Raw genomic sequence first — 14950 nt, 5'->3', positions numbered from 1 at the left:
TTGAAAGCTCAAGTTAGCAATGCACAGTACCATCAAAATGATATAGTCTTATTTGTTCATAAACATAAATATCTTGTAAGTAACCTATACTATGATACTTGTTAGATGTATACTATATATTAATTTAAATTTTTCCATAATACTAGGCTAATTAAAAAATGTAACTGATATTTTTTTATTTATTCATATTTCAACATTTCTACTTTAAAAAGAGTAAAAACTTATCTCAGAAACATAATGGAATAGGTAATAATCATTGTTTTTGTAAATTACGTAATAATTATGAACTTATATTAACTTAAATACTTAATAGGTACGCTTGAATGGACTTACTATGATATCAGTGCATTGGGACATTCAGTTGAACCCCGATGACGTACCTACTGGATATTTTGGCGAAAAAAAAGAAAAAGAAAAATTAAATTAATATTATAATTTATGAAAAATATATTTAGGTTAATTTAATTGTTTAATTAATTGTCTTTGAAAATCATCATTAAACCATTTGCCTCATTTAATTCAAAATAATAAATTAATATAATATTGAGGTATATGAGATTTGATGGTTAAGGAGGGTGTGGGATGACATAGCCCCACTAGAACGATAGTATAAACTTAAATACCAATCCTACCCCAAAACCAATTCCAAATTATGCCACTGATAAGTACCTACTGTGTCTTGTTAGTAATTCTTAGATAGCAGTAGTAATTTAACTCTGTCCATAGTAGCCCCTCCCGAAAATATTTTCTATATACGTCACTGATAATTATTATATATTATTTTCAAAAATTTCTTCAATTAATATAATGGACAATGAAGTTTTTGTAAATTAAATATACGACATTAACCATTATGATTTTTAACATAAATTTTAAATTTTTTGTTTTTACACCATCCTAAAAATTGCACCTAAGACGTAGGGATCTTTCATCTCCTCCATACTACGGCCTTGTAAATGGATATTACGCTAAAATTGTTTTACTATCAACGTATTACATATATAATTTAAATGCAATTGGCAATAAGTGGTAAGATATAATAAACACTAGTTTATTTTTCATTAAATTCGTATCTTTAAATCCTACTTATATGTCAAATGAGTAATTCAATAAAAGTCAGCAAAAGTATAAATTACTTTATTTTTAAAAAATATTTCTTGCAATTTACATTGAATGCTAAAGTACAGGAAACTACGATAAACACGATAACGACATGAGCATAAGTGATGTATGATTAATAATTGCGTAACTGACACAGCCTACGAAAATGCTACAAAATAAATTATATCATATCATTATTGCATTATTTTGTATTTTACTTTTATTTTTTTATTTTAATTAGTATTTATTTGTTCATTTGTTGTGTTTGATTTCCCATATCTTCTATGATTTATTAAATATTGACAATCATATTTTTTTATTTTTATTATAATGTAATCATAACATTCAAAAATATAAATAAAATCCTAAATTTATTGTTATAATTTTTTACAGTCAGTATGTATATATATATATAATATAGTGTGAGATTCTCTCAATAACCGAGGGTATTACATTTTTATCCGAGAGAAAATCTAGAACACAACTCGAAGTACAATAATAACACATATTATACATTTATATTTGTATAAGGTAATATTTATATTTTTTTAAACTTTTATTTTCTATGTTTAAGTATAAATTAACATAACTATTATACTGAAATAGACCTGTGAGTTAACATTATCTTATTGAATTCACTATCTTTTTGGCCAGGTTGGGCAAGTGGCCTATTTTAGTCGTTTACACAAGGAGGCCATTTTATTTTGGCATATAATATTATGAACTATCTATAACTACGTTTTCTCCTTTTTCTTCTTGTCCCTCTCTATGGCAAGATATCTGTCCTTGGCCACCCGCTCACATATCTAAGGTATGATCAGATGAAAATAGCTTTACAAATTTCTTCCCATACCTTAATATGTATGCCAAGAATTTGAAAAATCAAAAAAAATCCATGCAGGTGATTTTTCATCAGCATGTCAACGCCCTGTTTACTCGTTTTTTCTTAATATTCGACTGTAGTAGCCAATCTTGCATATTTTAGATTGATATATTTTAATTATATTAAACATTAAATATTTATTTTTTTAGATACAAGAATACAATATATAATTATATTTAATACTTATCCCATCATGACATTCAACCTATGAGTTCTAATCAATATTTTAAAGGATTTTATTATAAAGAAATATAAATAATTATCAAATGTAATATTAAATTATATTATAATTCATAATTCTGAATATATACAAGGAAAATTGCGTAAGACAGAAATATCTGATATATTTAAATAATAATAATTTAATAATGTAATAATTTGAGTAAAATAAATATAAAACGCACCTAATATAATATTTAGTATTTATTTCATTAGAGGTAGGTAATAAATTATATTGTTGCTTAAAAAACTTATAGTTTAATTGATAAAAGTTTGTAACCAATATATAGGTAATGTATGTCCATAATATTGTAATAGGTAATCTTATTTTTAATAATTATTTTAGATTCATGATTTCTATTATTTGTACTATGGAAAAAAATATACCTAGTTATAAGGTTATTCGTATTATGAAATTATTATTGTTAATTTTATAAATTTTATCACAACATCAGATGTTTTTAGGAAAAAAAAATATAAGACATATCAATCGAAAATTAAATTAATGAACTTATATTTAATAGGCATTATAATAGAAATATTATGTACTAAAATTAAACCAAAACAAAAGAAATGCGTGTGTGTATCAATTAAAAGTTTAAAATTTAGATCTAGAAAGTTTTAAAATAATTTTTAAAGATCTTATGCCAAGTACCGTGTTCTTCGCCCCCACATTATTTACGTTTTAAATGGAAACTAATGGTTCTAAATACAACGATTCTGTTAATGTTCAAAATATTATTAATATTTTTAAATTATTCATAACAATACAATTTTTTCTGTTTTTACTGACAAAAGTACGAGTATATGAATTTTGTAATCCTACATTTTAATAATATTTGTATTTGTGTATATTTTTTATCCTGAAACTGTAATATTGTATATCAAGGGGATACTAGATTTGCGTAGGAGTATACAGCTTAAAGGGCGGAGCAAATGTGCCGTGTGCAATCTTTTAGTTGGGACACAAGCAATACATATACAGCACTTTGATTAAAGTTTGAGCACATTTACAAAAGCGAAGCTGAATACGACAGTGCACATTCACTGTTTACCAAGGTGAGTACAGATTTTAATATTGTATTAGTTAATATTTAACACTTATACTTAAATGTAAGCATATATGTATAATACAATAAATGTGATACAGATTTTTTAAAACTAAGACAATTTAATCAATAATATTTTTAAATTTAAATTTACTTTAACGATCAATTTTTAATAATTGAATAACATTTCAATATTACAAATATTATAATACTTATAAGACTACAACTTATTTACTACTTCTTATATATTTGCTATACTAGAATATAATATGAATTAACTACATATTGTAAGTAAACATTTATTAAATTTACACAAATACTTATTTTTTAATTTTATTTATTATTTATTTATTTATTTATTTTTTTTGTTAATTTCAATATTACATTGGTATTTTGGTTTAATGATTTGAATATTTAACAATATTATTTTATTATTAATTATAAATAAATCATATTAAAATATAATTGTATTCTACAATTAAACTTACAAATTAGAATAAATGAATATTTAAAATATAATATAATACGAATTTTACTATACTTACTGTAAGTTTATTTTGCATAATATTAGTATACATAATATATAAAAATTACAATTATTTTCATAAAATGTTTTTATTTTACTTATTTTTAAAATACATATTACTTCGATTTCAATTTATTTTATACCAAAATATTTAATTTATATAAGGTACTACCCACTGTTTATACTAAATGAATATTAATAATATAAATCTTTTTATAAATTAAAAATTAGTATTGACACTAGTACTATTATACGAAAGTTAATTAATGGAAACTAAAAACCTCTTAATTTAGAACATTAAGCTTATATTTTAATTGTATTGAATATAAGGCATAATTTACACAAGCGACCTCATAGGACCACTGCACAGTAACCGATACAAAACATTAAATTGTACATATATTTATAATTGTATGCATTCAATCTAATACTCAGTTATATTATTTATAGTCATAACAAACCATAATTTGTTTTTAACTCACATGCTTGAGTAATTTTGTTTTCTAAAATTGCCATTCGTAGTATTTAATGTTGAGGTCATTAAACATTTTTTTTTCTTTATAAGGAGATGTTTATGGTTTAAACTTTTAACGGTCCTTTTATAGTTTTAAATTGACACATTGCCATACTGTAGACCTAGACCTACATTTTACAGTATTGTATACATTTATTGATTTTTGTCGTTTGGAAACCAAAATAACTAAATTTACCATGTAGTATGTCAATAATTTTAAAAACAATTAATAAAGAACTCTTGTTACTATTATTTAAAATGTCAAATATACTTGTTTACATTTATTAATATAATATAAAAAAAAAAACTGTATTTCTCTAAGACATAACTTTATGCTTCCTCTGCACCAACAATCGACGGAATTAGTTTATATTTTTTCCGAAGATCGGTTATAAATATATAGGTCAGAGTATCCAGGAACGAATCATGGATCATAGCCAATTCTACTTGTCAAGTATCGCCAAACGCTATTAATATAGTAAAGTCATTTATAAATATTTGTCATTTTACTTCTCCCTCTATATTAGTTCTCGATTTATATAGTAAATGACGAATCTAAATCTAGCTGACATTTAAAATGTTCTATAAAACTGCCGACAGTGTCGGGTTTTTACGATCTCAGAATGGGTGAATTATAATTATTGTGCTCTTTCTTACACAACTACATAGTGAAGAAAACTTAGTAGTCGATCTATATATTGCATCCCTTAAGATAATTACTTCTGTTCACTGATTAATTCACAATGAAAACTATGCCAGGTAATGATAGAAAATAAACGATTGAACTTTACGTTAATATATTAATTTTTACCAATACAACTATTAAATTTAATTTTTTTTTATATTTATTCGAATAATCAGTGTAGTTTCGTTATACCAATAATAATATAACAATTCAATATTTTTTAGTTTTATTTGTAAATTCATCTACATCAGCACCCAAAATGCCTTTTGTCGCAATCGAACACCCAAAATGCCCCAAATGCTCCAAATCGGTGTATGCTGCTGAAGAACGAATTGCCGGAGGATACAAATGGCATAAAATGTGCTTCAAATGTGGTTAGTAATTTTTATTTTATTTTTTATTTTTATTTTTTTATTAAAAACCATTGCCTTAATATAATTTTCCTATAAATATTATTCTGGTTCATAATTATATATGTATATATACTGTAGGATTATGTGGCAAGTTTTTGGATTCCACAAATTGTGCAGAACACGAAAAAGAGATTTACTGTAAAAATTGCCATGGAAGGAAATACGGACCTAAAGGATATGGATTCGGTGGTGGAGCAGGATGCCTAAGTACAGACAGTGGTGAACATCTTGAAAATACGTAAGTAAAATACAAATTTCATAGTAAATAACTATTCAATTAATTTTTTATTAATGGGTACATTTTACTAATAATTTTTTTTGGGAGATAAAGAGACATTTAATGGTAGAAATAATTATTTATACTAAAAAGTTTTATTTTTATTTTATATAAATAAATATGTGTTTCCTTATGGTATTCCAGATCAACAGTTAAAATATAAATTACAGTTACTTAAAATATTCATAAAAAATGCATTCCTCGCTTTATTCAGAATCTAAAAGTAAACATTCGTATTTTTATCAAAATATAAATTATTTCTAAAAATAAATATTATATTATTTAATAACTAATATTTCCACTAACCTTCTGTGGAACACGATATTTCTATATTTCATAAATTGTCTACTGTTAATTAAAATAAGTTATTATATTTATTACATTTTTGGTTATACATACATCGATCCCTACACAGTTATCATTGATTGATGATTTTCTTACGAGCATTTTTTCAAAAAGATAATATAGTTAATAAAGTTTGTTTTTTTTAACAGCCGTTAATGAAGAACCAACCCAATTAAATACTTGACCATCCAAAGGACCTATCCATCAACCTATACTTATTTTTGCATGCAAGAGTAAAACCTTTTTAATATTTGCTTACACATACAAATTCACCTCTCATTTCTGTTTACGTTTTGGAAGATATTTTCTAAACAATAATTATATGTTAAGTATCCAAGCTTGTACCTATTTACCACATATATTAGTCATATGTACAGTGAACAAGCAACATGTATAGAAATGTTTTGTTAATTTTTCATTAAATTAATATTATTTTCAAAAATCGTATTTATTTTTTCGTCTATCTGGCAGATTAAGCGATGTTTTCGGCTAATCATAACAATTTATTTTACTATTTTTATTATTTAATTTTTAATTTTTCGTACATATATAACTGTGTTTGCTTTGGAGAATATATATCAAATGTATATAATAATATGTTTTTTTTATCAGACATATTTAAAGCTTTTCAATATTGAAATATATTAATAATGCTAATGATACACATTTTAAAAGATCAGCTCTATAATCAAATTTAGACTGCAAATCTGCCTGAAGCACGCTTAATATACCAACTATTATATAAGTTACTTTATTTAAAATTACCATGTTAGACATGAAAATTAATTTAAAATACCAAGCATAAAATCACAAAGCATATTGATGTTAAGAATCGAGTTTAAGAGAGTTCATGGAATGCTATAGTTTCACTTCTTGAGTCCGAATGAGTCCGAATGGCTTTAAATGGTGAGATTAATTTTTTTTTTTTTTAATTATTATCATAAATATTTGCTCGTATAGGTCTTGTGCCTACAAATATGTTTATTTTAAAATATTTATGCTTTGCTTGTTTTGCTTTCACTAATATGTGCTTGTGTACCTTTTATTAATATAGTCTAAATATTTTATTATAAATATTTTCTTTAAATACTAAATACTTTTTTAATTTTTTCGCTTTGTACAGTGATTCCCATATTTATTTTTCCTTGTATCACAGAATTACATAATTTTAAGTTATAAATATCGTAGTACATTCTCATTACACGTATTGTACTACTTTTCACTAACAAATATTTTTAGACCTCGTAAAATAGTTTTCATTAAAGTTCCTTTGGGAAACACTGGCTTAGTTAATAGTTAATATTTTAATATTTAATAAAAGTATGTATGACAATAACATGGAGAGGTGAACTTGATATGATTTGTAAATATTATTTTGACTTTTGTATTTGCCTGAAAAGGTACAAACAGTGATATAATTATTGTTTTGTTTTGTTTTACTTCAGCAAGCTGCAACTTTCGGATTGGAGTCATTATTGGTTATGAATATGTGAATTTTTCTCTTGTTACATTTCATATAATAATATAATATTTACTTTTAAATTTCTAGGAAAATCAAGCTCTATACAATAATTTATTAATAACTATACTATTTTATACCAAGATTTTGCTGAAACATAGAAATACTTTATGTTTAATTATACGGATACAATACGTACTTATGTTTAATGAATACCTAATAGCTAATGTAGTGCTCTATTTACCTACCTGTATCTAATAGTAATATATTTTTAAAAAAAATCCATATCAATCAAAAAACATAATTGGTTTTTTTTCAATATATTTCTAGAATAGAAAATAATTCAAAAATATATTCATTGTAATCTTATCGATCCACACCAACATTTCTAATATATTCGAAAAATAATAGGTTCTAACAACATATTGATACTACATGTATAGAATGTAATTATTTATGTACATCACAGTAATCGATAATAAAAGAAAATTTAGTATATGAAACAATTTATATTTGTTTGTTAAAATATTACAAGCTCAAGTTTTAATACATGACAATAAGTAGTCTGGATTTTATACACGAAGTTTAGAACTATTAATAACCATAATATATACTTATTTTAATCTTTAATTAATCATACTATGCAAAATAATTTTACACACTTATTGTTGGTTTTTTTTTTATTGATTGAGATGTGCAAATATTATTTCTCGATATTGTTTTATAATTTGATTGAATTTCAATGAATTTGTCTCTTTTTATGCACGATTATTTTAATAACACAATATATAAACACACACCTATCTTTATGGTGAATATCACTAAAATTACTAATCCATTACTTTATATTTTTAATTATTACATTACACATAATTAGTTCAAAAGGATAACATTTGTTAACTTTATTTTTAGGAAAATGTATTTTGTTTCGAGTTTTAATCAAAAATTATATTTTAGATCATATTATCATAATTCTAATGCTGCTTTGGAATCGAGGTCTGTTTCCAAAGCTCCCGATGGAGATGGATGTCCACGTTGCGGTGGATTTGTGTACATGGCTGAGAAAATGTTAGCCAAAGGCAGAGTGAGTATAAATTAATTTATAATTACTACTACAACAAATCACAATTTTAATTAGATCTATGTAGGATATGTCACTTGATCAGTATGGTATTCTAGGGATACCACAAAGAATGTTATAATTGTGCTACGTGTCACAAAACTCTGAATTCAGTATTACATTGTGACGGGCCTGATAATGAAGTGCACTGTAAAGGTGAATGAGATTGAACATTTGCCTGATAAAGTATATATCCCGATTTGAGTGAAAAATATGGTTTTTGTTGAAATACCTATTTAATAAGACTTGAAAATTAAATACACATTTTATATTAACAAAATGTTTGATTTGTATTTAAATTGTGAAATTACATAAGACGTTTAGGGAATTAAAAATTAAATACTATTTACTTTATTTTATCTCCTTTAAGTATTACTTAATAAAAAATGTCAAGCACTGCATGATATTTATTTATATTTATTTAGTCATGGCATAGAGAGTGTTTCAAATGTTCTACATGCAAGAAACGTTTGGACTCAGTTAACTGTTGTGAAGGTTCTGATAAAGATATTTACTGTAAAGGTTTGTATCAATATTTAATGTATGGATTTGCTTGCATGTTTTAACTTTTGAAATAACTGTTTTCAAATCAGTATGCTACGGCAAAAAATTTGGGCCAAAGGGTTACGGTTATGGTCAAGGAGCAGGAGCTCTTCAAAGCGATCCCTCTTATAATGGGTACGTATAATTTTTTACTCTTATAGTTTAAAAAATAAATATTTCAATTTATACATATATAAGTATAACATAGGTATAACTTTGCATTAATTAAATGTATATTATTTGTAAAGTTGTATAGGACTTCAATATTGTAGTAACATATGTCATGTTTGACGTTGTTGTGTATTGGTGGAGGAAAAATAAATATCTGCATGGTCTCCATCATTTAAAAAAAGTCCGTAAAACTATAAAATACTTTATATTATTAGGTTTATAAAAAATAAACTAATTTGAATAGGGTATATATTGTAAATTAATTTATAATATTAAACATTATAATTAGATTCCCATGGGCCAAAACATTATGTTTTGTGTTAGAAAAATAATAAAATTATTATAGATCAGTTTACTACCGAAACAAGTATTTTAAGAAAAATAATCTATTAACAAATATCATAGATTTGCTTTAGAAACTGTCGGAAGAACATTCAAACGAAATTTTTAAGTAGGCAAATTTATTTTACGCACAGCACATTATGAAATTCTAATATATTTCATATACATTTTGCATGAACTGGTTTTCACTCATCATAAAATAATTATATAATTTATATCCTTTTTTAACGATCCAAATTATAATACAAAATATTATAATATTACAAGTCAAAATCTAGAATTCAATTCGATGTTTTTTTCTATAGTTTGTTATTCAAAGCGTTTTGGCCCTAGAGGTATAGGTCATAGAGGCGCTGGAAGTCAATCAATTGGTTTAACATGTGACCTAACCGACGAAATCGAAAGGTATTTAATAATACCCAAAAGCTAAAAATCCTAGTATCAAATTTTTCTTCATAGCATGCGATGACCAATATGCCTAGAAAATTTGTATGGACCAATAAATGTGTATACGTTTTCCTTTTTTTGCCATGATATTTATTCCAAATATAGTATTCAATGCACAATCGTACCAAAACAATGTATTTATAACCATTATATATTTTAATTGCATAAATTTACTTGCGTTTTATATGTTTCATGACTTATAGGAATGTCAGTACATCTCGTGCTCCAATTATTGATTCAAGTACTACTTCTATAAAGGCGAAACCAGGAGAAGGATGTCCACGTTGTGGCGGAGTAGTCTTTGCCGCTGAACAAGTACTTGCTAAGGGTAATGTAAGTATTCATATATTGTAATCAACATAATATACGTAAGTCAAACAAATGTTTATAAGTTGATTTTAAAGAACTATCATTTTCAAGAATAATTAATTATTTACATTTAATGTTAAAATGTTTTCATACTTTTATCATATGTATAACAATGATCAGTGGCGTTTTTTCAAATTTTTTGTCGGAGGAGTTTAATATTTTTTCTAAAAAATAAGTGATTTTATAACATTATAAAAATTACATATAAATTATGAGTTAATAATTATAATAATATACAAATATTTTTATACAACCATTACAACAACATGGTACAAATTAATGTTTTCTTTCTCTGTACCTTCGTAGGAAGTCAATTATGACTTTTGAACATTTTTTTTCTTATGGGAGGGGGATCGAGACCCTGGAACTCTCCCTTCTCCGAAAATACGTCAATGACATTTATGATATTTGAGTAAATTTATGATGTAATTTACGTTATTTTTACATTATTTTTGAAAGGAATGGCATAGAAAATGTTTCAAATGCAAAGATTGCAACAAGACTTTGGATTCGATAATTGCTTGTGATGGTCCAGACCGTGATGTGTACTGTAAAACTTGCTATGGTAAAAAATGGGGTCCTCATGGTTATGGATTTGCTTGTGGATCAGGATTCCTCCAAACAGATGGATTGACGTAAGTAATTATTTTTAAATTTATTGTAATTATATTATGTAATTAAAATTAATAACTTTAATAGCGACGAACAAATATCAGCTTCGCGACCATTTTTTAATCCCGATACTACGTCTATTAAAGCAGCAAATGGAGAAGGATGTCCGAGATGTGGAGGAAAAGTATTTGCAGCTGAACAACAATTGGCTAAAGGCACAGTAAGTTACTTTGACAGCAAAATTTAAACTTTTGTTTTATAACTTATATTAATTTCTTGAAATTAAGTTAAAATTATAATTTTATTTCAATATTCAAAAAAAAATGCATGGTGTTGTTGTATATTAATTATTTTTATTAATTTTCAATTATTATACACAAATAAATAAATATAAATATTATAGATGTGGCACAAGATATGCTTTAATTGTTCTACTTGCCATCGGCCATTAGACTCTACATTAGCTTGTGATGGACCCGACAAGGAAATTTACTGTCGACCGTGCTATGGAAAACAATTTGGACCCAAAGGATTTGGATATGGACATTCGCCAACTTTGGTCTCCACAAAAGGAGAATCTACAACTTTATTGTAAGTAATATTGTCATATTTTAAATACGGGTGAATTATTATTAAATAAAAGCAAATAGTATGATCAGAAGATCAATCATTTCAAATTAAAATTATAAATATTTTTTGTTAACCGTGTCGTAGCAACCTAATATTGCATCCAGGGTGAAATTTCAAAATGCATCCTCGTGTATTTTTAATTTAAAAATATTATAATTATTAGATATTATTTTCAACAATTGCTTCAATAAATATAAAAGACGTTGAAGTTTTTGTAAATAAAAAATACAACATTGAGTATTGTAATTTTTAACATAAATGCAAACTTTTATTTTTGTGCTCTCTAAGGAATTGTGCCCAAGGCGTATCTCACCCCCCTTGCTGCAGCCTTGTTTGTTAATTAAAAATAATTTTGTATTTAAATAAAGAATATTTTAAATCCATTACAAATGATGACAAACTTTAATAACTGTTTCGTATTATATTGTCATCATCATTTTTATGGGTTGACATGTTTAAAATGTTTCAAATAAAAATAGGTTGTTTATCAATTTTTGATACAAATGTTTTAATAGGAGTAAATTAATTAGAATAACTAACTAATTAAAGATTGAGTTAAGATAGTGTACATTCTACTTTTTTCATTTTAAATACTTGTGACAGGGTGTAGATTACATATACCATTTTATAACCACCACCAAATGTCTTGGTTACTTAGTAAAAATAAAAAATATATCTGTAAAAATAAAAGTTATTACTTAAAATATTTTTTTATTGCAGCTCGGAAGCGAGACCGACATCTGGAATTAAGAGTAGAAATGGCGGTGGTTGCTTGAGATGTGGATATGAAGTTTACGCAGCTGAACAGATGATTAGTAAAAATAAGGTAATATAATTTTAAAATTTACTTTAATTTTATTAATAAATAAAATTACTAATATACGAAAAAAGTAATCTATACATATATTTGTTTGAGTGCTACGTATAATTAATAATTATCCGTAATGCAGAGGATGTACTTTAGAACTAAATATTTATTTATATATATAAATTTTATTTATGATTTTATATTTTATATTTTATATTTTATATATGATTTTATTTATGCATAACAATTAATATTATTTTTCAAGGTTTGGCACAAGAGATGTTTTACTTGTGCCGATTGCAGCAAATCGTTAGATTCAATGAACGTGAACGATGGTCCAGATGGCGACATACATTGCAAACCTTGTTATGCTAAATTTTTCGGGCCAAAAGGTTGCGGCTTCGGTTTGGGTGCTGGTGTTCTATCTACAGCATAAATATTACAATAACCAAAAAATATGCAAACTAAAATCCAAAGAATATAACTTTTTAAACAAATTTTCTTTGGAGTTTGTTTTATGCTTTTTTTCTTGTAATATCAACCCAATTACACTAATTATCAAATAAAAATTAAAAAACATATTTCGTGTTTTTTTTTCAATTTGTATAAATATATGGATTTCAAACAATTATATGATTGTAAGTTAATTTCTATAGAAAGCAATCACGCTTTTATAAAAACAGAATCCATACAGTGAATACACCATAAAAATCGCGCATGTTACTAAATGTATACATTTTTTTAGATTCAAAGTGAAACGAGGAATGCAGGGGCAGAGTGGTCCACCGGGATACCGGGAAAAATCCCGGTGGCCTGGAAGCTAAATGGCCTGCTAGCCTGGAGTGTAAATAGAATAAAAATATAGGAAAATAAAGGATAATGCAAGAATTTTCTATCATTTCTTTTATATATTTATATCTAATTCTTACGTGCGCATGAATATATAGTCGATAAGTGATAATCTCCATAAACAGTATCGGGATTTATCGGTGTTGGGTAAGATAATAAGACAGCAATCAAATATAAAAATAACTATTGGGGCAGACGACGTATTTTCTTAGTTTTTTCTCTAAAACCACTCAATAAGCCGTAATATTGAAACGCATAAACACGTTTTTGTACATGTTTTTTGGTGGTGTGGCATCCTAATAAATTATACTATAGTTGCCATGATATCAGTCAGGTGCGTAGCTAAAAATTTATAAGAGGGGGGGGGGGTGTTATTCAAAATTAATTGACAAAATTATACACACGAAATTGATTACTTTACGTATATTTAAATTTTTCACATAAATATTATTATAATAAATACAAAAAAAAAATTAAAACATTTTTAATTAAATTAACTTAATGCGTCTACTTTTTAAAGTTAGGGTATCTATTATTTCGTCGGTGGTTACAACTAAATTCCGATGAATATTCATAACTGCTAAGCCGTTCAACCTATTTTCACCTGTTGTGTTCCTAATATATGTTTTTAAGCGCCGTAAAGAGGAAAAAGATCTTTCACTGCTTGTGAAAAAAAAAATTATTATTGTGTAATGCCGAAAGTACAACAGTCTACGAGTAGCCGACTACAAAGTTTTGTTTCGGAGTTTAAAGATACATTTACATCCGATGAACACGTTTTATTTTGTGCACTATATGGTAATTTTTTTTTTCAATGCATATAAATGCATATTATAATTCATATTTTAATGATTTTAGAAGCATATTTGCATGTATATTTGTGTATTTTTTAGAGTTATAAGTCCATAAACCTAGTAATTAATAATTAATGGCGGGTGCCGGCTTTAGAGTTTTACATAATTGTTATCGTAATATATATTTCATTTTGATAAATAAGTGTAAATCACATGATGCATCTTTATCTTGATAAAACATAGTTAGTATACCATGGCTGAGGGGGAGGGAGTGTTAATACACCTGTAACACCCTCCCCGGCTACGCGCCTGATATTAGCACTAAAACAAGATTACCAAAATATTGTTACAGTGTTACAGTAATTGTTTAAGTATACAATATGATGGACTAATAGAGTACCTACCTACATATTTATATTTCATACGTATTAATAAGGTTTGTTTTAAATATCTTATTAATTTCATATTTCTTTTCGAAATGAATGATAATAATAAAAAAAGGTGGTGCTGAAAGAGATAGGGGAAAAAATAAAAAGTTATTAATATTGAGTGGAAAAAAAATGTATGAAATTGGATTCATATTTTTGTAAGAATGTTTGATAATTATGATACATTTTAAGATATTTTGTATACCGAGTTAATTATTGCTCTATCTAAAATATCCAATAATGAAAGTTTTAAACCTGATATATTAGATCTAAAGCTGACGGTATATTATCTTCATTATTGAAGTATGAAAATATTCTCATTGCACATATGTTTCCTTTCCATAACAAGCTCCTTATCCAGATATT

The 14950-nt window shown here is 25.7% G+C and overlaps 1 protein-coding gene across 2 annotated transcripts; it reads left to right on the top strand.

The window, feature by feature from the left end:
* Positions 1-3155: 3155 nt before the first annotated feature.
* On the top strand, positions 3156-13014 carry LOC112680521 (muscle LIM protein 1). 2 transcript variants are annotated; one of them, XM_025550623.1, is made up of 12 exons: positions 3156-3262; positions 5202-5351; positions 5469-5628; positions 8429-8555; positions 9017-9113; positions 9185-9269; positions 10298-10427; positions 10923-11098; positions 11163-11295; positions 11479-11666; positions 12426-12531; positions 12779-13014. In XM_025550623.1, the coding sequence occupies exons 2-12, from the start codon at positions 5237-5239 to the stop codon at positions 12947-12949; spliced, it is 1488 nt and encodes a 495-aa protein (XP_025406408.1). In that variant the 5' UTR covers positions 3156-3262; positions 5202-5236; the 3' UTR covers positions 12950-13014. The 2 variants fall into 2 exon arrangements, with proteins under 2 accessions (XP_025406408.1, XP_025406409.1); XM_025550624.1 differs by lacking the exons at positions 8429-8555; positions 9017-9113; positions 9185-9269; ... (4 more) ...; positions 12426-12531; positions 12779-13014 and adding an exon at positions 6162-6454 and having other exon boundaries at positions 3157-3262.
* The last annotated feature ends 1936 nt before the right edge of the window (positions 13015-14950 follow it).

This window comes from Sipha flava, unplaced genomic scaffold (assembly GCF_003268045.1).
Source record: "Sipha flava isolate LNK unplaced genomic scaffold, YSA_version1 177_pilon_pilon, whole genome shotgun sequence".
In the NCBI taxonomy this organism is placed as follows: domain Eukaryota; kingdom Metazoa; phylum Arthropoda; class Insecta; order Hemiptera; family Aphididae; genus Sipha; species Sipha flava.
This window is presented reverse-complemented; position numbering and strand designations above follow the sequence as displayed.